General features: G+C 40.2%; 2 protein-coding genes across 3 annotated transcripts in view; one reads left to right on the plus strand and one right to left on the minus strand.

The window, feature by feature from the left end:
• The window catches only part of ESCO2 (establishment of sister chromatid cohesion N-acetyltransferase 2), a 31,859-nt gene extending 14,142 nt beyond the window's left edge, over nt 1–17,717 (minus strand). Inside the window, exons 1-4 of one of the 2 annotated variants that reach the window (XM_043983283.1) lie at nt 17,502–17,717; nt 8,541–8,606; nt 6,201–6,987; nt 5,001–5,097 (exon numbers count right to left, since the gene is read on the minus strand). In XM_043983283.1, coding sequence (XP_043839218.1) covers nt 5,001–5,097; nt 6,201–6,987; nt 8,541–8,606; nt 17,502–17,593 — 1,042 coding nt within the window. In that variant the 5' untranslated portion in view covers nt 17,594–17,717. Of the gene's footprint in view, nt 1–5,000; nt 5,098–6,200; nt 6,988–8,540; nt 8,607–10,067; nt 10,168–17,501 lie in introns of those variants that run through there. The other variant, XM_043983284.1, reaches the window with a different exon arrangement.
• The window catches only part of CCDC25 (coiled-coil domain containing 25), a 32,360-nt gene continuing 25,505 nt past the window's right edge, over nt 16,933–23,787 (plus strand). The window contains 1 exon segment of the mRNA XM_043983285.1: nt 16,933–17,108. Coding sequence (XP_043839220.1) covers nt 17,084–17,108 — 25 coding nt within the window. The 5' untranslated portion in view covers nt 16,933–17,083.

Here is a 23,787-nt window from a genome sequence, read left to right on the forward strand (position 1 = left end):
GAGATCCCAGATTTATATGATTATTTATACAATCCCTGTTTATTTTTTCAGGAGATTTTAATACCTTGTTATTTTAAATGGCATTTGTCTTTCTGTACATTTTTCCTAAGGATGTATTAGAAATCTAAGGAAATTATTTTTACTGGCCCATTTAGTATTTTGTTACTTTGATAAAATAGTTCATTCATTTCAGTTGTTTTTACAAATACATATACTTAAGAAGATCAACAACAAAGAAACTATCATCTGCACATTTCCTTTCATTTTATTTTCATGTTTTACGAGTATTTCTCTATGTCAAATAATAATAGCTAATGATGGCTAACATTTATATAGCTCTTATGATATGCCATGAACTGTGCTAAGTACTTTTCTATTATTATGTCATTTAATTTGAAGGAGGTGCTATTATTGTCCCTATCTTATAGACAAGGAAACTGAGGTAAACAGAGGTTAAGTGACTTGCTCAGGGTTCTTAATGGGGAAGCACCTAAATCTTCTCTATTACAAATAATAAATACTACCAATATATTCCTTCAAATTGCTTCAAACCATACTAAAGAAACATTCTTCCATTGTAATAATGTTTAGTACTTTAAAAATAAATGAGTGTTGTATTTTATAGAAGGGTTTTCTAAATTTATTGATGCAAAAGCAAAAAAAGAATATTTCTTAAGGGAAACTTTAGGTTAGGGACTACTCCATAGGAAAGCTAAGGATAACCTGACATAGGTTCAAAGAAAGAACAGGCAGGATTCCACTGACTAAAAAGCTCCACAGGGAGGGTCAGCCCAGGAGGGACTAGAAACTATAAAGATACTAAATGGGGCAGCTAGGTGGTGAGGTGGATAAAGCACAGGTCCTGGATTCAGGAGGACCTGAACACTTGACACTTACTAGGGGTATGATCCTGGGCAAGTCACTTAACCCTCATTGCCCTGCAAAAAACCAAAACAAAAAAGAAACACAAAAAATAATTTCAGTGAGAATGAAAAAGGAAGTTATTTAAAATGGACTCATTTAGTAGGACAGATGTTAAAAAGACGTGGCTAGAACTTGGAAGCAAGGGCAGATGGGACAGCGTATTAAGAGAATAGATAAGGACTAAAGTTTAGAAAGAGTAAAAGATGGTAAGGAAAGCAACACGCTATAGTGGTGAGAAAAAGAAAGACTACAGAAAGGAAGAGACCATTGCTCAGGGTGGGTGGAACAGGCAAAAGTGCCCATCTTTTACTTGCTTTGCTTCTGTTTTCTCTGCAAAGAAGAATGATTTTGGGATTAGAAAGGAAACTGCAAACTTGTTTAATCATGAGTAAATATTAAGAAAAGCAGGGAGGTGCTTTTGGCCAAGATAGTTGCCTGAATGGAGAGAAGTCTCCCAGCATCCACATACCTACTCTAGCAAAAACAAACAAAAAAACCAACTTAAAATTCACAGCTCAAAAAATGATCAGGAAACCCAATGAAAAATTAGTTGTTACTTCTTTTACCCCAGAACTTCACAAAGGCAACAATGGGAAAGAGCTGTTAGCAAAGTGAGTGTCATCTTCAGCAAACAAGCTAGCAGCAATGCTGTAGCCTGGAAGGCTATGTCTGAGGCAAGCAAGAATACAAGGCTCCCCTGGGAAAGTCTTGGAACCTTGGGGAATAGCAAAGACCAGTGCAGTGCTTGGGAAGGCTCCTTCACTCTGAGGTTATTAGCAGCTCCCTTTATTAGCCCAAGTGGTAAAAGTCAGCCTACGAACCCAGGGGATGCAGAGCAAGGCCAATGAACCCAAAAGCACAGCATGGGGTAGAGCCAGTCCCTAGCACAAAGTTTCAGAGATATATAAACTAAAACACACTGATCAATATTAAAAATGCTATACATATAGAAAAATACAGAAAGAGGAATTCTATGACAACTATAAGCAGAAACTCAAAAGGGGAACAAAGGCATTTTCTATTAGGACTCATGTAGTCCTAAAAAAAGGAAAGAAAAGCTCTGGAGGAAAGAATTAGGAAGGAAAACACATAGCTTAGAAAAGTGGTAAACTCCACCCAAGTAACAGATTCCCTACAAACTAGAATAGACTAAAAAGAGACCAACGATTCCCCGACAGCAAGAAATATTAGAACAAAACTGAAAGTGAAAAAAAAAACACCAAAAAAACATGTGGTATCAGACATTAGACAAAAGAACTTAAAATCATTGATGAGACTCTTTGAAAATCATGAATTTTAAGGGGGGGAAAAAGCCTAGACACTCTATTTTGAGAAATCATATAAAAACCATCCAGAGCTATTAGAACCAAAAGGTAAAGTCAAACTGTTGTTATCTGTCCTTCGTTCTCCAAGAGGACCATGACATTGGAGTCATGTCATGATTTGCACTGAATATGAATTTAAGTGAGGGAAGGCTGTGCAAGGTCACCAACCTCACTCTCTCTTCCAGGGCCATCTGGGTCCAGGGATAAGATATACATCAGAATGAATAGAGATGGGCCCGGATGTTTAAGGCAACTGGGGTTAAGTGACTTGCCCAGGATCACACAGCTAGCTACTTAGTCTCTGAGGCTACATTTTAACTCAGGTCTTGAACTCAGGATTTGAATCAGGCTAGGTGCTCTATCCACTGTACCACCCAGATGCCTATACATTATTGTAGTTTTTATACAAATTGTTCCCCTAGTTTTGCTCTATTCATTTTTTATCAGTTCAAGAGACCCACAAAGATGATGGAATAGGAGGAAGCTGTAAAGTCAAGATCTTCCTACAGCTACTTCTTTGAGTAGCCCTAGAAAGAGCAATAGCCCAAATAATATTGGAGAAATACAAGGAAAAGTCAGTGGCCTTTTTTTTTTCCATCTCAGGTCAGTATAGGGAGACAGTGAGCACTGTGGACAAAGTCTGGCCAGGAAGGTGTCACATAGAGCTTTACAGCATAAGGGCTGAACTGGGGACTTTAACTATAAATTGGGGCAAGAAGGGGTCAAGATTGGGCTGGGACAGGCCTGACTATGCAGGGAGTAGGAACAGGAGCCAACTGGAAGCTCTGTTGCTGTAACAGAGCCAGGGTGATCTGAGGAGGGGACCTCTATTTCCAGGTGGCCCACCTGTGACTGCTCAGTTGTGGCCTGACCTTGTGTACCAAATAAGGAACACGAACTGAAAAGAGCAACAGCTGTGAGCCTGGAGTGGGGGCTTATGGTTGAGTGAACAGGACAAGGAACTCAGAGGGCCCTGAAATTCTGTTGCTCTGAAACCTGCAGAGCCTTCCAGCTAATACAGGGTTGGAACCTTCAGTCTAACCAGAGGCAAGTCCACATTTGTGACACCAGACCCAAACCAGCACCAGGAGCTTGAAAAGCTAAGACCAGAAGGGCAGCAATTGGACTATGCTCTATATCAGATTGCTTTGGGTTGACTTAAAGGTTGGAGGGCCTGAGAGGATCTTGAGATTACAGGATCTGGAAAAGATTACAATGCTGGAGCAAGCTGCAGTAATCCCCAGAAAACATAAATCTAAACTAAATCAAGCCTAAACATTCTTTCTAGAAATGTGCAACAGAGCCTGGCCCTAACACAAATTCCCAGTTTTGGAAATTAGACTAGGAGAATGAGTTTTAAAAAAAGGGGAGGGAGGACAGCTATTATGATAATAAGCTATCCAAGATACAAAACCCTGAAGAGAATGACTCCGACTCTACAAGCAAAACCTCAAACAACAACAACAACAACAACAACAACAACAATAACAACAACAAAACCCCACCCCACACTTTGGATACAAGTTAAACTAGAATTCCTAGAAGAAATGAAACGGGTTTTTTTAAAAGTTGAAAGATTCAGAAGAAAAATACCTTAGTGCTAGACATTCAAAACTTTATCCAAGCAATAGACTCCTTGGAAATCAGGATGTACCAAACAAAAGTTAATAAATCCATGAGAATCATTTCTCCATGAGAAATAATGAAAACTTCCAGGAACATAATAAAATCCAGAATTTTCAGGTCAAAGAAAAAAAATATCGCAAGCAGCCAGAAAGAGTTCAAATACGAGGCAGCCAAAGTCAGGCTCACACAACACAGCAGCCACATTTAGGAGCAGAGTGTGCAATGTGATAATGCAAAAGGCAAGAGAGATAATGTTTATAACCAAGAATAACTCACCTAACAAAACTGAAAATAATACTACAGGGGAAAAGTGGAGCTTTAATGAATTAAGAGTTTGTTCAAGTATTCTTGATGAAATGGCCAAAACTAAGTAGTTTTGAAATACAAGCACCAGAGTTGAGAGAAATATAAAAGGTAAATATAACTGAGCAATCAAAGATGACAAAATTAAGGATGAAGAATTTACATTCCAAGTGATTGTTGTTGTTATTAGTCATTCAGTTGTGCCCAACTCTACTTGACCCCATGAACTTTGTCCATGGGGTTTTGTTGGCAAAGATAATAGAGTGGTTTGCCATTTCTTTCTCCAATGTGTCCCCATTTTATAAATGAGGCAAAGGGATTAAGTGACTTGCCCAGGGTTACACAGTTTATAAGTGTGTGAGGCCAAATATGAACTCAGGAAGTCTTCCTGACTTCAGGCCTGGCACTCAATCCACTGCATCACCTAGCAGTCCAGGTAAAAGGGAGATTATACAAATCTTCCCTCAAAGCCCTAAATTCATCAAGGGTATCAGAGGGAATCAAATAAGAGGGCCTGGGAGGGGTTTAGTTTGGGTGATCTTAAAAGAAGGAAAGGGAGGAAGAAAAAGGAATACCCTAGGAAGAAAGGTGGAGAAAGGACTAAAGCCATTTGAACCTTACTTTCATCAGAACTGGTCAAAGGAGGGTAGAATAGATACACCCATACATAGCTGGGGACAGAAATCCACTCTACAATTCGTACAAACCATCCAAGGTTTCCCAATACAGCTGCCACTATATAATTTCCAAGTCAGCATGCTTTCTAAAATATTATTACAATGAACTATTAATTTTTGAAAAAGCTGTGTTAACTTTACTTACCTTTTTTACTATTCTCCTTGTGAGACTCCTTTAAAGAAAAAGGCTTATCCTCAACAAGCTCCCTTTCTTTAGAAGAAATAACTCTACCATTTGGACTCTAAAAAATAAACATCAAATCAGAGAAAAAAAAATCACCAATGATGTTTAGTTTCTAATAAGATCACAAAATATGTTCATGATACATTGTGTAAAAATGCACATTTATGACTTTTAAATTGTAAATTCTCAATAATATTTCTTTTCTTCTAGATGCATTTAAGAATAAAAAAATAGAAATACTTAAAAGAATATTATTTTGGGTCTGGAACTTGCTATCCAGTCAGCAATGAATTATTAATAAATCCATTACCTTTCAACATTTACAGTCAGGTTATCTCAGACAAATATTTAACACCTGGTCTTTTCCTTGCTTTTCACCTTGTCAGTTGTACCTTGTCAACAGTTTTTGTGTGTTGATGTAAACTATTTTTAATTTAAGTTTAAGTTACCAGAAGGTCAGTCTATGACATTTCAGAATAACATATATTTATCATGTAGCATCATACCCTGTACTGCCATAACATTAGGATATCAAAGACTTTCAAGTTGTGTTTTGTGGAACTCTCAGGCCACAAATGCTGGCAACTAAAAGCTTACTTCTCCTTTTGATGTTCCTCAGACTATGGGAAGGAAAAAAGTCTCCTTTCTCTGTTTCTCCCAAATACTTTTTTTTTTTGGGGGGGGGGGGGCAGACTCACAGACAAGACAATGAGAGTTAAGTGACTTGCCCAGGGTCACACAGCTAGTAAATGGCAAATGTCTGAGGCTAGATTTGAACTCAGGTCTTCCTGAATCCAGGGCTGGTGCTTTATCCACTGTACCACCTAGCTGCCCCTCCCAAATACTCTTGAGTGATGTATCACTGATTATTGGAGCTGGAAGGATCTTAGAAATCACACGTAGTACAGCATATTTTGTAGATGAGGAAACTGAGGCCCAGATAGGATTCCTTCAAGGTCACACAGCTAGTGAGCTGCAGGGGTTGGATTAGAATCCAGATCCCCTGACTCCCAGTCAAATACTCTTCACTATACCACAGATACTGCTATATAAATAATCTCAGGAAATTTCTCAACAGTTATCCTTTTTTTCTGTTCAATTCTTAAGCTGAATGTGCCACGGTACATCCTTTCTTCTAGTGATTTCTGAAACTTGACTTACCTCAAAAGTCTCTCCTTCCTTAGTGCTAGGCAAACCAGGATTCATAATCACTGCTGGTTTAGACTTATTTGCCTTGACTTCAGATGTTGTTTGACTATCCAAAATCACTTTTTTGACCAAAGGGTGGGATTTTTTCCCAGCCACAAAAAATGCCGCTCCACTCTGGAGAGTCACTTGGGGCTTAACTTTTAGACTCAGAACTCGAGGAGCTGGGGTCAAACTCTTCGCCAGTTCATGGGTATCATCCTCCTGCCCCGTGGTTGGTTTAAAAATCACTCTGTTTTGCTGGGGTTTGATAGCATTCCTTGACACAGTTTTAATGCCTTTATAACTTCCATATTTAGGAGCTGAATTCCTTTTTACTTTAGAGTTTGTCCTCTTGAACAACTTTTGATGTTTTTTTTCGGTCAAGGTGGGAATTGGCTTGGTATATCCATAATCATTTTTCAGACAAAGAGATCTGCTCTCTTTGACAAGCTTCCTCTCCAGTGGGTTCAGGTACCATTTATCTCTGTTATAAAAGGATCTGGTAGACATGGCAGATTTGAAGGGAGAACCTTGCTGTGGAGACTTCAGTGGGGTTACCCCCCCTTTTTGAATAGCACAGGCTGTTTCTAGTGGATACTTATTGAACTGACTTGAAACGTGCTGTCCTTGGAACAGGTAACATACATTTTCTTTATCATTAATTTGGGACATTTCCTTTTTCGGGGTTCCACTTGGGGATGAAGACATACTTTCAGTAAAGTCCAATATGACTTTCTTCACTGGATTTTTAAATAATAGGCTATAAAAAGAAAACACCCATTACTGAGCATTACTACTTCAAATCTATCAGCACATAATACTAAAACAATCTTATTATTGGACCCTACTAAAAATGTGATCCCACGCCTTTGTGCTAATTAGTTGTGGTTCTAAGATTTTTTTTTCCCTTGGAAAGCCTATTTTAATAAATGTCATTGAGTAAGATGCCATTACAAAGAAGCATCTTATAAGAAAGCTATTTTTTTAAGTCCTGGAGAATAGACCATAGTATCGATACTTTACTGACCTGGTTGAAAGGCATTTTTAATAAGCACCCATTTTCTTAGGTAAACATTATCAGGGAAGTTGCTTTAACTCGTGTTTTCTCCATCTGAAACACGCCAGCCCAGTGGTTTCAAACTCAAATCTCACATACTGAGTTAGAAAACCACAAAACAAGTTTATCTATGATGTATTTCTACTTATTGCTAAACATTTCCCAATTATATTTTTATCTGGTTCTTGGCACTCTGGGAATTCCAGTTAAGATGTCTCAGCCAATACCCTTCTACTCAACTTCCAGGAAAAACCCACCCTAAATCCAACCCACCCTCAGATACCCAGGAGTTTAGAATATTCCTTTTTAATCGCTAATTTATCATGAAGGCTGGAAATCAATCCTTTCCCCCCTAAAGTCAGCACCAGACTTTTGGTTTTGAAATGTACAAAATAATTTTTTAAAATGCACTAGGGAACTTGTTAAAGAAACCACAACCATATATCCTTTCAGTTTTAGAAAGGAATGAATTATTCCTGGCATATTTCCTGTAAAGGCAGAGTTTCAATATTAGATTTGTTAAAAGTAAAGAAAAGCCTTATTTATTATAATCAAATTTTAACAAAACCATTTTGATATCCTGTGATATTTCAATTCAGTTACTGCACAAATAATTATTTTACTTTTCATCATAACAGAAGAGTTCTAGAATGTTTAAAAAGGTTAGAATAGCAGAAACTGCAGATTTACCTGACTGGTCAAAAGGAACCAGTAGAGTAATATAAAATTCCCATATAATGGGAACAGGTAATTTCCTGATCTCTTATGAAAATAAAGTTATTACTAGAGTTGCATAGTATTTGTATTTATAAATGTTGTTATCATATAAGGCCTCCTCACCATTCTCCCAAAGATTAATATGCATGGAGATAGGAGACTTTTAAGGATCAAGAGCAAGGACAAACAGGAAGATTTTAATTTTATTTTCAGTTCCAAATTTTCTCTCTCTTCTGCCCCTTTTGAAAAGGGGAGAGAAACAAAACTCATTACAAATATGTCTAGTAGTGCAAAATAAATTCCCTCATTAACCCTATATCCTTAAAAAACAAAAAAACAGGCAGGAAGATTTTTTCACAAGCCTGAAACACATTTGGCTTGATCTAAGTAAGAACCTCCCAACAGAGTTATGCAGAACATTTCATTGCAGTAGTAAGATTCCCTTGTCTCACTAGAAGTCTTGTTGGATATGTGGTAGATATGTGGTTGGATTGGTGGTCTGGAAGATTTCTTTCAGGGCTGGGGTCCTATAAACTCACCTGCCATATTGAGAAGAACTTTGATTCCTTTTCCTTGGAGTAACATTGGCCATCTTATGTGAATCCCTAGAACATTTAAGATTTTAAAGGATAACTAAATACACAAAACAAACTAGATATCAGAAGCAGTCCATAAAAGCAATACTGGCATAGCTGTGTCAGAAAGCTGAGGCACTGTCCTCGTTTGTTTGGAAGTTAAGGGAATTTTAATAATTCCTCACATTGCTCTTGTGCTTTGAGGCTCACAAAGTGTTTTCCTCCTCATAGAAGGTGGGGAAAGTATCGGGAAACTGAGGCCCAAAGGTCGTAAGCACTTTATCCATGGTCACAGAGCTGGTAAAGCCTGGCTGCTCCCCAACACCAGGAGGGTGTGATTGACTCCCCTCCCCGAAGCTGCCTGTGTTGAACACCATTTGATGGTGTTATTGGGAAGGCTTCCCTCAGAGGATAAAGACGCCTTTGGACATTGTAGGCAGTCTTCAGATTTGGGGCTTCCCCCCTCCTTTCTCTATGCCTAACGCAGCGCCTAGCACACAACAGGTGCCAAATAAAGGTTTGCTGAACTGGACTATCTTCGTTTTCTTTCTGAAGAAGCGGAACTAAAAAGGGGAGGCCGGATGGCGAGAGCAAGCAGCTTCTGATGGTGAAAAGGCCAAGAGCACGGCTGGAGCCAAGGAAGAATTCAGAGTTGAGCCCGGGAGGGCCCCGGGGTGGGTCACTAGGCCACTGGGGACATCGCCCCCGGCAGCAGAATAATATCAGCAAATTAAAAAGAAGCCACTTTGGACAGCATTGGTGAATTGTTTTTCCCGATAAGAAAGCTTCCCTTTCCAGATGCAGAGGGAATGCCTGCGAGGCGACTTTAAGGGCAGCCCTAGAGAGTGGCCCGGGACACGGAGAGGTTAAGGGACTTGTCCGGCGCCACACAGCCAGTAAGTAGGAGCCGGGTCTTCCCCGTCTTCAGGCCGACGCTCCCTTCACTCAAACCGGCCCCCCACCCCCCGGCCCCTTCCCTACCTCTATCTAGTAACAACAGTGCCTGGAATTTACCTACAACTGGGATTTGAGAAGCGCTTTACAGAACCGACCTCACTGAATTTTCAAGATCACCCTGTGAGGTAGCTACTGCAGGTATTGTTAACCCCATTTTACAGATGCGGAAACTGAGAGCCAGGTGAAGAGACTCGCCCAGGGTCACCAGGCTAAGCGTCCGAGGCGGGATTTCCAACCCAGCTCTTCCGGCGCTCCGCGCCCCTGCTGCCTCCTCCCACGTAAGGCAGATTCTCTTTGGCTCTTCGCGGAGAAGCCACCAAAAGGAACCCTCGGAGGTCCTTTGTGAAGCCCAGAGAGGTTAGGTGACTTGCCCAAGGTCACACAGCAAGTTAGTCGCAGAGCTTGTCGGGACCAGAGCCCAGTTCTCCTCTACGACCCTATTTTCCTTCCCCTTAACCCCTCTCCGCCGAGTCCCAAGCCTTCCATGCCTCCCCCTTCCTCATGTAATACAAGACTAACTGGCGGGCTCCTTACCTCTAGGCAGCGGGTGTAAGCCGCAGCTCAATAAGCAGTGTTCTAATCTCTACAGAAGCCGCCCAACCGTTTTGAACGTGTATTCAAATTAGCGCGCCGAGTCGTGGCCGCGCCCCTCCTTCATTCCCATTCGCCCGTTCTGACTCCTCTGAGCGACGAGCTGTCCAATCGAGTCTCCTGCTCGTTCTAGGTTCCGCCCACGACCTCCCTCCAATTTGGGAAACACTCCGAAGTTCTCGCGCGTTCTGCGCCTGTCAAGTCCATAGAAGACCACAAGTCCCAGGATGCTCTGTTGTTTCAGGACGCTCACAACCACACTTCTGTAGTACAGCGCTTGCTACAAATTGTAGGCAAAGTAGAATGTCCTCTCCTAGGCCTCTAGGTTTTGTAAGAGCGATTTTTTATTGTAGCCCCACGATTCTTTTATGATCTTATAAGCAGGGGCCTCACGATGTCACTACCCTGTTAAAAAAATCACTAGTGGGGCAGCTAGGTGGCGAAGTGGATAGAGCACCGGCACTGGTGTCAGGAGTACCTGAGTTCAAATTCGGCCTCAGACACAACACTTACTAGCTGTGTGACCCTGGGCAAGTCACTTAACCCCAATTGCCTCACTAAAAAAAAATCACTAGTGGATCTCTTATTGTCTCCAAGATCCAATGTAAACTCCTCTGCCCTCTAAAGCGGGCTCCTGCTTAACTTTCCAGGCTCATTACACATTGCTTCCCTTCGAGGACTTTGTGTTCCAGTCAAATAGGCCCATTTGGCCCATCTGTGTGCCTTTGCACGAAGCTGTCCCTCTGCCTGGAATGCATTCTGCACCACCCTCATTGAATCCCAAGCTTCTCTCAAACCTGAACTCAAGCAGCAACTCCTACATGAGGCTATCCTTGACCTCCCCCAACCCAAAACTGAGTATTTAAGTAGACATATAAGTCAGAGCAAAGGATTTGGCATTAGATGACCCAGGTTTAAATCCTACATCTGTCACTTGACTCCCTGTGCAGACTGGAGAACTCAGTCTGAGCCACAGTTCTCTCATTTTACATATGAAAATGCTGGACTTTGACTTCTAACTCAAAATCTATAATTCTATGATGTTATTTTGTTTTCCCCAGCTGAATATAAGTTCCTTGGGATCAAGAGGCTGTTTCTCCCCCCTGCCCCTCCACCCCAGTAATCAGGTTAGGTGACTTGCCTAGGGTCACACAGCTATTAAGTCTCTGAGGCCAATTTGAACTCAGGTCCTACTCACTCCAGGGCTGGTGCTTTCTGCATTGCACCACCTTGCTTCCCTTGCTGTTTGTTTTGTTTTAAACAGAGAGTCTGCCTCTTAAGACTGGAATATCTTGGTTCCAAGTCCTACAAGGGACTTAAGTTGGCAGTTTGATCCTGATCAAGTAACATTTAAACTCTCAGTGCCCCAGGCAACACCTTAAAACAAGGCCGACTAGGTGCTCAACTGCATTGGTTGCTAAACTTAGGAAATCCCTGGTCCAGCCTTCCCACCCACCCCACCCCCACTTCCCCAAGACAAAAAAAAAGCAACAACACAGCCTCAAACTTGGCACTGGGTAGGTGTTGAAATATTTGTTCTTTGATTGTTTGGAAAGGGACTTTGGGGTCATATAGTCCAAATGTTTCATTTTACAAATAAGGAAACCAATGTTCAGTGACCACCTAAGGTCTCACTAGTCATAGCCAGGATTCAAACTTAGATTCTTTGATTCCACATATTGTGATTATTATACTCAATAAACTTCAATGCACATGCACAAATATCACTTAATGTATTTAATAAACTGTCATTGCTCCCTATCACCTTCAGGATCAAATATAAAACCTTCTGGCATTCAAAGCCCTTCAACACCCCACCCCCCACTTCAACCTTACAGTTGTCTTACATTTTATAACCAAAATGGCCTCCTACCCTTCCCTCCATTATTGTCCCTACAAGACACTCCCTCTCCTGGCTAAACATTTTCACTGACTTTTCCTCATTCCCATTTCCCAATTTCCCTGATCCCACCTTTGACAGGAAGCTTCTCCTAATAAATAGTCCTTAGTTCTAGTACTTTCTATCTATTGATTATTTCCAGTAATAATCAATTCTTGTATATGGCTTATTTGTACAGTTGTTTGCATGTTGTTTCCATTAGATCGTGAGGTCCTTGAGTATCTTTCTTAGTGTCACCTGCGTTATAGCAGGCACTTAATTCATTGACTGACTGATAATGATTCCCATTCAGGAGGTAGTACAAGTATTATTCCCATTTTCCAAAATAATTCTCTATCAAGAATTCCTGTGAGTGGCAGTTAGGTGGTGCAGTGGATAAAGCACTGGTCTTGGACTCAGGAGTACCTGAGTTCAAATCCAGCCTCACACACTTGACACTTACTAGCTGTGTGACCCTGGGCAAGTCACTTAACCCTCATTGCCCTGCAAAAACAAACAAGAGTTCCTGTGATATTGTCTTTGTTTTGTGATACAGAAAGATAAGGGAAAGAGCTGAGTGTCAGCATGGGGTGTTCTTCCACCAAAGGACCACATATCTGTGACTTAGTGAAGACAGGGAGATGCCTGAGGAGTGTACTGCTCATCAAAGTCCATGTTCATATTTTGTTTTAGTTGTTGGGGGCTTGGGAGGAGGCTTTGCTAGAGATATTTTGGGAATCCTACCCATTCCTTTCCAAGTTAGACTTTGATTCTTGATGAGAAGGGAAAATGGTTCTAGCTCTTTTTATGGTCATTCTTCTTTTTTTTTTTTTTTAGTGAGGCAATTGGGGTTAAGTGACTTGCCCAGGGTCACACAGCTAGTAAGTGTTAAGTGTCTGAGGTCAGATTTGAACTCAGGTATTCCTCACTCCAGGGCCAGTGCTCTATCCACTGTGCCACCTAGCTGCCCTGTCATTATTCTTTAAAAAAGAAAGGAGCATCTTAAGCTCACATCTGAAATCTTGACCCTTCCCACCAAATGCTAGTTGTAAGAAAAGATGATCACAAATAGTGAATAGTGAGTAAACCCATTTATCCACAGATCCCAAACTGAAATCATAGATTAGAATATACAAACACACAGAGTGAATGAGCCCTTTAGATGAGAGTGAGATATTTCAGCTCAAACAAGAGAGGGAAGCCTTGATCCAAAAGGGAAAATCCCCAAAGTCTCTAAGGAAACAAACTGGAAATCAGGGACATATTGAGGACCAGTCTTTCTCCTTAGCATGTCTGGTTTTTGATGTTGTCTCTCTCCTTGAGTAGAGCCTGGAACTGTGTAATTCATATTTGTTAAAGTTAAGGGAATAACATACTATATACATTTTCAGGCAGTCTTGACTTCAATAAAAGTATTGTCATAGCAGCCTGGTGGGCCTGGGTGCAGTTAGGGATGCTCTGGCCCTGAGGGGGACACTATGACCATAGAGAAATGTGGGGTCAGTTCGAGATGACTCTTCCCTTGGAGAAGCAAAGTAGTTGATTAACCAGGTAGTGGTTGGTCAAACAGATAATAAAGCAGCCACCCAGAAAGCTGGCCGGGCTCCTTGAATTTACAAGCTTAGTTTGGAGCCAGTCGTGTTTGCTATGTAATTAGGACCAGGTACTAACAATAATCTCAAGTTAGAAATGTGAAATTTTTATTATTCATATATCCAAGTAGTTAACATCATTTCCAAACTGCTGTAACTTTTCAGTCTTAGGTCTTTTCCCCCACCCCCTTTTCCCTCTACAAAAGTGTCATATTCTCTTTTGTTCAGGAAGTAGAAGCCTAGGCTTCTTCACCCAGCCATGCCTCTGTGTGCCAAATTATAAAAGCTTTTCCTTAAATTTTGATTGAATTGTGTGGACAAGTAATTCTTTGAAAGAGGAATGTTTTCAAGAACCCAATCTAGTATATAACTATACAATTAAATTAATATACATTAAAGATTAATTAATTTTTAATTAATTAAATTAATTAAAAATAATCACAATTAATATACATAACTATACAATTAAAGTAGTACTATTGAAATAATAGGCAGCTAGGTGTCAAAATGAATAGAGCACTGGGCTTGGAATCAGAAAGACATCTTCCTGAGTTCAAATGTGACCTCAACTATCTGAATGACCCTGGGCAAGCTACTTCACCCTGTTTGCCTCAGTTTCTTCATCTGTAAAATGAGCTGGAGAAGGAAATGGCAAACCACCGCAGTATTCTTGCCAAGAAAACCCCAAATGGGGTAATGAAGAGTCAGACAGCAAAAACATTGTATTTGAAGTTAAAAAATATCTGCATTCAAGTCCTGGTTTCACTACTTCATCTTTATAGTGTTAAGGGCTAAAATTCTAGCTAGTCTGTCTAAAATATCTAATGAGTGGTTGCCAATAAATTATAAGCTTTAGCAAGAGTTAGACTTTTAAGCATTTATTAAGGAGAATAAGAATTTGGTAAAGAGAGAGAAAGGCCTAGATTCCTATCTATTAAAGGGAGAGCACATTTCTAGCTCCCTTCTCCACCAGAGTCCAGAGGAAAGAGCCTGAGACCGAGCGCCAGTCTCTTCCTTCTTCCTCCCACTAGCCTGCGTCACTTCCTGACGCCAAAGAAAAGACTCCTGGTCTTGCCCTCAAAGACCTTCGCTTCATGGGCAGAACTCTTCTACAGTAAGTCTCCAGCAGGTGGCGTTATTCCAATTGTTACAATAGAATTTTCCTTCTCTATGAAGAGTTCAGAGTAGATATTTATAAAGATTCAGATTAGATAATTTATCTATCCAAACCTAAAAGTCTATGGTTTATTGTTTGAAAGGAAGTTTCTTTATTTTCCTCTCTTGGTTGGGAGGAAAATCACAGGCCTGGTCCAAAAAAAGTTTCAGAAAATATGGTCACCATACTTACACTAAGTCAGTTGCCAGCCTGTCTGACAATATTCAGGGATTTCAGAGAGAAGATATTGTTATCCTCAGAGCCCACTCTAAAGCAAGGGTTCTTAACCATTTTTATGTCATGGATGCCTTTGGCAGTCTGATGAAACCTTTCTAAAAATAATATTTTTAAATACATAAAATGTAATACATAGAATTACAAAGGAAACAAAAAATAGATGAAAATACAAGTGTATGTGTTAATTTGTCCTTTCTTCTGAAAGGTGACCAATAACATCACTAGGGTGATGTCTTGACTTTCAAATGAATTGGATTTAAGTGAGAAGTATATAAGTAGATACCCATTGCCAGAGGAATGGCTAACAAATGTCATATACCATTAATAAGTAAACAGAGCTAAGAAAACAATGTTCACACAATGATTTGACAAAAATGTAAATAACCACAAGACAATTAAGAGCACATGTTGCAAAATTACAAAGAACAAATATGGACCCCCAAAAGATGTAAAAAAGACATCCACCTATCCACTCCTTTGCAGAGGTGGGAGGTACACAAATGTAGAACATCACATATACTTTTAGATTTTTCCGATGTATTTATTTGCTGGTTTTGTTTTTCCTTTTCCTTTCTTTAAAAACATCATCTGTTGGGGGTAGCGAGATGGCGCAGTAGCCCTGGATTCAGGAGGACCTGAGTTCAAATTTGTCCTCAGACACTTGACACTAGCTGTGTGATCCTGGGCAAAATTTACTTAACCCTCATTGCCCTGCAAAAAAATAAATAAAAAAAAATTAAAAACCATCATCTGTTAGATGGGATTGCTCTCTGGGAGGAGGACTGACTGTGAGAAATTCTGGTGGTGTAAAAAACAAAGATAGTAATAAAATTATTTTCAAAAAATAACGGTGCAATTTTGCAGCTCTCTGGACCCCGGTTTAAGAACAATATGAATGTTACCTGATTTCACATGACTCATCTTTACCTAGCTCCAAAGTAGACTACTTCATATTTCCTCACGAAGGCCATTCCATTTCCCAACTCCACTCCACCCTTCCTCCCCGCTCCATTCAAGCCTTCATGGCTCACTTCCTACAAGATCACCTCCTACAAGGTTTTCCCCATATCCTTTCAAGGCCCGCCCCATCCTCTAGAAGTTATTTCGTATTTTACTTTGTATACTTATTCCCCTGCCCTTGCTGCCCTCCTTGAATCATTGCCATTTAATCAACCACTTTTATTGGGCCCTTACCAAGCTTGATTTGGTGGGGTAGGGGATCTTGAGCCAGACTGCTGGTCTCAGGGAGACTTGGGTTCAAGACCTGACTCTCGACACATGCTGGTTGTATGATCATGTTAAGGACCTCCGGGTCCCACTACGAAGCTCCCCGAAACTGACTTTAGTAAAAGCCGTTTCCTCCCTGGAAGGTCCCTGTACTGGTACAATTACAGTTCTAGGTCCAACTTGCTGTGTGCAAAGCATTAGAGATACAAAAACAAAAAGGAAACGGTGCTTGTCCTCAAAGAATTTACATTTTTTTTTTTTTTTTGCAGGGCAATGGGGGTTGTGACTTGCCCAGGGTCACACAGCTAGTGTCAAGTGTCTGAGGCTGGATTTGAACTCAACTCCTCCTGAATCCAGGGCCGGTGCTCTATCCACTGCACCACCTAGCTGCCCCAAGAGTTTACATTCTAAGTAACTAAAAGCCTTTCGAGCAGAAATTACTGCTATTTTTGTCCCAGCTCCCAACAAACGCTTGTTGAGTTTAAGTGACTTGAACTGCACCGTTTCTGTTTTCACAAACTGGAACCACCTTAATAGAGAAACTGGGTTTTCAGGCTCGCATCTCAAAACCTGAGCATTTAAGCTCTAATAACCCTCTCTAATGAGCTACCAAACCCACGTGGAGACCCTTTAGAAGAGTGTCAGTTACCAAGACGGCGCGCGGGGGGGAGGGGAGGGCGACGTTATGACGTTACGCTCTGACGTAAACAGGAAGTCCCTAGTTGGAGGGGCTGGGCCTGGAGAAAGTTCCGGCGGAGAAACAGATTGACTGACGGACATACTCGGTCCTGCTTCCCGGCTGCCGCTCGGAGCCCTTACCTCGGAGCCGAGCGCGGCCAGAGAAGGAGCCGCTGCTGGCGCCAGCATCATGGTGTTCTACTTCACCAGCCACGGTGAGTGAGGTCGGGAAGGGAGAGCCTGCGGCGCCCTGGGGCTCGGGCACCCTCCTCCCCCCTCCTCCGCTCCAAGTGCTCATAGGCTCGCGGCGAGAGTCCGGCCCTCCCGGGCCAGCTCCGCGCAGGCCTCGCTCTCTCCGGACGCTGTCCGTCAGATGGACGAGCGCCAGACGGGGCGGCCGAGCCCCTGAGCTTGTTCTAGTTCCAGCCCTGAGGCAAGTCACTGACTCACTCTTTGGGCCTCAGTTTTCCCTTTTGGTAAAAACGAACCCATTCGTTGCCTCCCTGGCCCCGGTACCTGTCGCTTACTCTCTCACTCCCTCTCCCCATCAAGGTTGTGCACCCGCGGGCCTTTCTTTGCTCGCCGCTTTCCCCAGAGTTGGGGCTCACCTCTGGGTGAAGGCATATTTCTTCTTCGTCCTGGGAAACTGCTGAGATCCAGTGCCACCTTCTGACAACTCTGGGTTAGCGAAAGTGTGCATTGATGAAAGGGCTGGAAAGGGCCCTCTAGACTTAGAGGGTGACCATCCAACTACAGGGATGTAAGCGAAACAGTTGGAAAGCAGGAAGAGATGGCTTATGGGTTATATAGCACAAGATACGCAACGTGGGATCCTGCACCTTGTGCCCAGGAATGTTCTGGATGAATCTGATGGAAAAACAGAAACGAAGATTTAGAGCTTTGTGTCAAACTTAAATAGAAATGGGGGACCCCTAAACCGGACAGAAAGATTCTGGCATTGAAGCACACTATTTTTTCGCTTTATTTTTCTTGCTTCATTTATTTATTTGCATCATGGTCAATGTTGAGTTATGTTTTGTGTGACTTCACATGTACAGGGTGGGCCAAAAGTCATGATTTTTTTTCTTTTTTTTTAAACTGTAGGGCATTGAGGGTTAAGTGACTTTCCCAGGGTCACACAGCTAGTAAGTGTAGTGTCTGAGGTCGGATTTGAACTCAGGTACTCCTGAATCCAGGGCGGGTGCTTTATACACTGTGCCACCTAGCTGCCCCCAGTCATGATGTTTTAATAACTTTTTAAAAGTTGTTTTTTTCTATATTTTTTTGTCATTTATGAGATTTGATTTTTAACACATAATGTAAATTCATTTCCTATATATACTATATATGATGTTATGGTATTGTAAATTAAAAACAAAATAAAGGAGTTATTAAATATTGAAACCCCTTTTTGTGACTTTTGGCCCATCCTGTATAAATGATATATTGCTTGCTTTCTCTATGGGTGGAAGAGAATTTAGAACGCAAAACTTTTTTTAGTGTGGAAAAAATAATGAATTTTAATATGTATTTGGGAATATTTAACAAAATAAATGAAAATATGATTTTAAAAAAGGATCCCTGCTGGCTGCATAGTGACTTAGAAAACCACACATTACTATTACCTATGTTCTATTGTATTTTTATTTATTTTGTTAAATATATCCCAGTCACATTTTATGGGAGTGAAGTTTTGAAGTAATCTCATATTTGACACCTTTGATATAGGGCACTCTCTGTAGGAGTTCTGTCACTTTTTTTTTTTTGGTGGGGCAGTGAGGGTTAAGTGCTCAAGTTCACACAGCTAGTGTCAAGTGTTTTAGATAGCATTTGAACTCAGGTCCTCCTGAATCCAGGACCAGTGCTCTATCCACTACAACACCTAGCTGTCCCCACTTTACATGATCTTGAAAATTATCCTCTATTTTTTTAAAAAATCTATGGCATTCTCCCTCATTGATGATCAAGAGAGAAAAGAATGCAATCCTTAAATCCTTCAATGCTTTTTCTATTTCTGATTCTTTGTTAGAAGTGAGACTTTCTTATTAAAGATTATTAAATTTCATCTTGTAACCATCATGCCAGCTAGGTAGTAGGATTGATTTATGTTGCTTTACTGGGTTGGTATGTTCTTTTTTTTTTTTCCAGGGCAATGGGGGTTAAGTGACTTGCCCAGGGTCACACAGCTAGTAAGTGTCAAGTGTCTGAGGCCGGATTTGAACTCAGGTACTCCTGAATCCAGGGCTGTTGCTTTATCCACTGCGCCACCTAGCTGCCCCCTGGTATGTTCTTTTTAAATGGGCTTTTAGATAAGAGTAGTTGCTTTTGAGCTTTGAGGTTGTCTTGTTTTATCAGTACCCTCTAATTACTTTTATTAGTGTGTTTGCTTTGGAGTAGGGCCTCGTATTAATAGAAGAGTAATAAATCTTAGAACTGGAAGGGATTTTAGTTATCTGGTCCAATCCATTTATTTTATGCATGGGACTGAGACCCAGAGAAGGTAAGTGACTTGGTCAAGGACACATCAATTTCAAAGTGTCAGTGGATCATACAATTATAGGTTGAAGAGCTTTGAAGGATCTTTAAGGGTAATCTATACCATTCCCCACATTTTAGAGATGAGGAAATTGAGGCCCAGAGAAGTTTTTAAAAAATCTTTTTTCTCTCAAGGTCGCACAGGAAGTTTAGACTCTGTTTCGTTTACTTCCCAATCTCGTTTGTCTTCCACTATACTATACTTATTTACATAATTTAATATTTTGGATGAATTATTATAATGAGCATCAGTTATTTATATGGTGTTGCCATAACAATAAACTGCTGTTTTCTTTATGGCTTTGTTTGTACCCCTTGTTACCTTTTGCTGATAGCAGCATGTCTCTCCGTGATAAAACTTCTTGATTTCCCTTAATGGTAGTGTCTTCTCATTGTGATTATCCCAACTTTTATCCTGTATAGTCTCTGTACGAAGTTATTTGCAAGTTGTCTCCCATTAAACTTTGAGCTCCTTGACACCAGAAGCTATTTTTTGGATTTCTTTGTATCTCCAGCACCTAGCAAAGTGCCTAGCACATTGTGGGTCCTTAATAAATTTTGGTTAACTTGACTGCCAATTTGTAGTTTATTTGCTATGGACCTAGGAAAGAACACTTGTTAGAATTGACTATAAAATACAAAGTACTGAATCAGAAAAGTTTAAGATATAAATGGAAAAGTTTTCATGCAAAAATAGGCATGAAAGAGGAGCAGCTAGGTGGTGCAGTGGATAAAACACCTGCCCTGGATTCAGAAGGACCTGAATTCAAATGTGGCCACAGACACTTGACACTTATTAGCTGTGTTACCCTGGGCAAGTTACTTAACCCCAATTGCCTCATCTCCCCCCCCCCCCAATAGGCATGATAAAAGACAAAAATATTAGTGATTTTACAGAAGCAGAAGAGATTAAGAAACGGTGTCAAGAATACACAAAAGAAATATACAAGAAAGACCTTAACATCACCAATAGCCATGATGGTGTGGTTACTGATCTAGAGCCAGACATCCTGAAGAATGAAGTCAAGTGGGCCTTAGGAAGCACTGCTAACAATAAAGCTAGTGGAGGTGATGGAATTGCAGATGAGCTATTTAAACTCTAAAATGTGTTCCTGTTAAAGTGCTGCTCTCAGTATGCCAACAAATTTGGAAAACACAACAGTGGCCGCTGGATGGAAAAAGATCAGTTTATGTCGCAGTCCTAAAGAAGAGCAATGCCAAGGAATGTTCAAGTCACTGAACAATTGTGTTCATTTCACATTCATAACCAGCAGGGTTACACAAGATTCTGCAAGTTAGGGGGGCAGCTAGATGGCGCAGTGGATAGAGCACTGGCCCTGGAGTCAGGAGTACCTGAGTTCAAATCCGGCCTCAGACATTTAACACTTACTAGCTGTGTGACCCTGGGCAAGTCACTTAACCCCAATTGCCTTACTTAAAAAAAAAATATTCTGCAAGTTAGGCTTTAGTAATATGTGAACTGAGAATTACCAGGAAAACAGACTTGTTTTCAAAGAGGCAGAGGAACCAGACACCAAATCTCCAAATTTGTGTGGATCACAACAAAATGTGGCAAGTTCTCAAAGTGATGGGAGTACCAGGTCAGCTTACTTCTCTTCTGAGGAACTTGTATATAGGCCAAGAAGCAATAGTTAGAACAACTGATTAGTTTACGATTGGAAAAGAGTATAAAAATATTGTGTACTGTCACCTTATTTACTTAACTCACATGTAGAAATGTATGCACCATGTGAAATGCGGGACTGGATGAATCAAAAGCCAGAATTAAGGTTGCCAGGAGAAATACAAGCAAGATGGTACTACTTTGATGGCAAGAAGTGAAGAGGAATTAGGGCCTCTTGATGAAAGAGAAGAGTTTAAAAGCTAACTTGAAGCTTAACATAAAAAAAACCCCCAAAACCCTAGTATCTTGGCAACTGGTCCCATCATTACCTGGCAAATAGAAGGAGAAGAAATGGAAGCAGTGTGGGATTTTATATTCTTGAGTTCAAAGATCATTGCCAGCATACTAAAAAGCAGTGACATTACCTTGTTGACAAAGGTCCAAATAGTCAAAAGTTGGATCCTCTCCTCATAAACAGAGTGGAACTGTTTGTTAGGATAGAAGTGATGGAGATTCTTTATTTTTAAATAATATTTTTCCTTTTACATGTAAAAATAGTTTTTAAAATTCATTTTTATAAGATTTCGAGTTCCAAATTTTTCTCCCTCTCTCCCTTCCTTTCCCCTTCCCCAAGATGGTAAGCAATCTGATATAGGTTATATATGTTCAATCACATTAAGCATATTTCCACATTAGTTATGTTGTGAAAGAAGATTCAGAACAAAAAGGGAAGACCTCAAAAAAGAAAAAAAAAAGCACAAAAAGTAAAAATAGTATGATTCAATCTTCATTCAGATCCCACAGTTCTTTTTCTGCATGTGGAGAATATTTTCTACCATGAGTCCTTTGGAATTGCTTTGGATCCTTGTATTGCTGAGAAGTCTGTCACAGCTGACAGTGGTTGCTCTTACTGTATACAGTGTTCTTCTGGTTCTGCTCACTTCACTCAGCATCAGTCTATTTAAGTCCTTCCGGTTTTTTTCTGAAATCTTACTGCTCATCATTTCTTGTAGCACAATAGTATTCCATTACATTCATATACTGCAGCTTGCTTAGCCATTCCCCAGTTGATGGGCATTCTCTCAATTTCCAGTTCTTTGCCACCACAAAGAGAGCTGCTATAAATATTTTTGTACATGTAGGTCCTTTTCCCTTTTTTAAGATCTCTTTGGGATATAGACCTAGTAATGGTATTGCTGGGTCAGAGGGTATGCACAGTCCCATTGCCTTTTGGGTATAGTTACAAATTGCTCTCCAGAATGGTTGCATCAGTTCACAACTCTACCAACAGTGCATTAGTGTTCCAATTTTTCCACATCTTCTCCAACATTTATTACTTTCCTTTTGTTATATTAACCAATCTGATAGGTGTGAGATGTTACCTCATAGTTGTTTTAATTTGCATTTCTCTAATCAATAGCGATTTAGAACATTTTTTCATATGACAATAGATAGCTTTGATTTCTTCATCTGAAAACTGCCTGTTCATATCCTTTGACCATTTCTCAATTGGGGAATGACTTGCATTCTTATAAATTTGATTCAGTTCTCTATATATTTTAGAAATGAGGCTTATATCAGAAACACTGGCTGTAAAAATTGTTTCCCAGATTTCTGCTTTCCTTTTAATCTTGGCTGCATTGTTTCTGTTTGTACAGAACCGTTGATCAGGTCTCATTAGCTTTTTAGGCCTCAGTTTCTTCATGTGTAAAATGAGCAAGTGGGAACTCAGTGGCTTTTTAAGTGACCTTCCAAACCTAAATCCAGTAATCCTATGTGTCACCTTTAGTATGTGATTTCTTCTGTATGTTTTCTGGCCTAGCCACTCTACACAATTTCATCTTCATCAGTGACTTCGTATGGCATGTTGGATAATGAGAGTAGAGTTTTTTGGGGCAGATCCACAGTTATCTGTAATGCGAATTGATTGCTATTGAAATACCAATTCTGTTTCCCTTTTATTTGTTGTCTTCCTTTCAATTTTCATCCATAAATCCTCTCTGGATAATTTAGCATATTTAGGTCTAATAACTAGCATTCTGCAAGCTCATTTTCTTCTTCTCTGCTTTTTTCTTTTTTATGAAGCATAATTGCTTGTAATATTCAATCATTCTTCCCCTTAATGTTTTGCAGATGAACATGTATTCTATGCTATTGCTGGCCTTGGCTGCCATGTCTTTTTAAAATTTATTTTTCTTTTTAAAAATACATTTTATTGCTATTTTCTTTCATACATCATCATAGGTATCCAAGTATCCTTCCCCTCTCATCTCCCAGAGAGGTATCCCATGTAATAAGCAGAATTTTTTAGAGAGCACACCTAACCAATACATTGAAAAAGTCTAAAAACATATGTAGTGTTTAACACCTGTGGGCCTCCCACCTTCATAAAAGGTGTGAATTGGGGAAGTCTTCTCATATCATTTCATTCCAGTTATGATTTTGTTACATTTACTTTTGAGTTTTTGGTGTGTAGTTGTTATTTCTATTTCCATTGTTGTGGTTGTTGTGTATATTGTTTTCTTGTATCTGCTTGCTTCAGTGTGTTGTAGTTCATGTAGATCTTTCCATGCTTCTCTTTATCCATTACACACATCATTTCTTACAGCATGGTAATATCTATTACATCCATGTACCATAATTTATTTAGCTAATTCCCATTTAATGGGCATCTGCTTTGTTTAAATTCTTAGCCATCACAAAATATGCCACTATAAATATTTTGAAGTATATGG

Source organism: Dromiciops gliroides, chromosome 2, assembly GCF_019393635.1.
Source record: "Dromiciops gliroides isolate mDroGli1 chromosome 2, mDroGli1.pri, whole genome shotgun sequence".
NCBI lineage: Eukaryota > Metazoa > Chordata > Mammalia > Microbiotheria > Microbiotheriidae > Dromiciops > Dromiciops gliroides.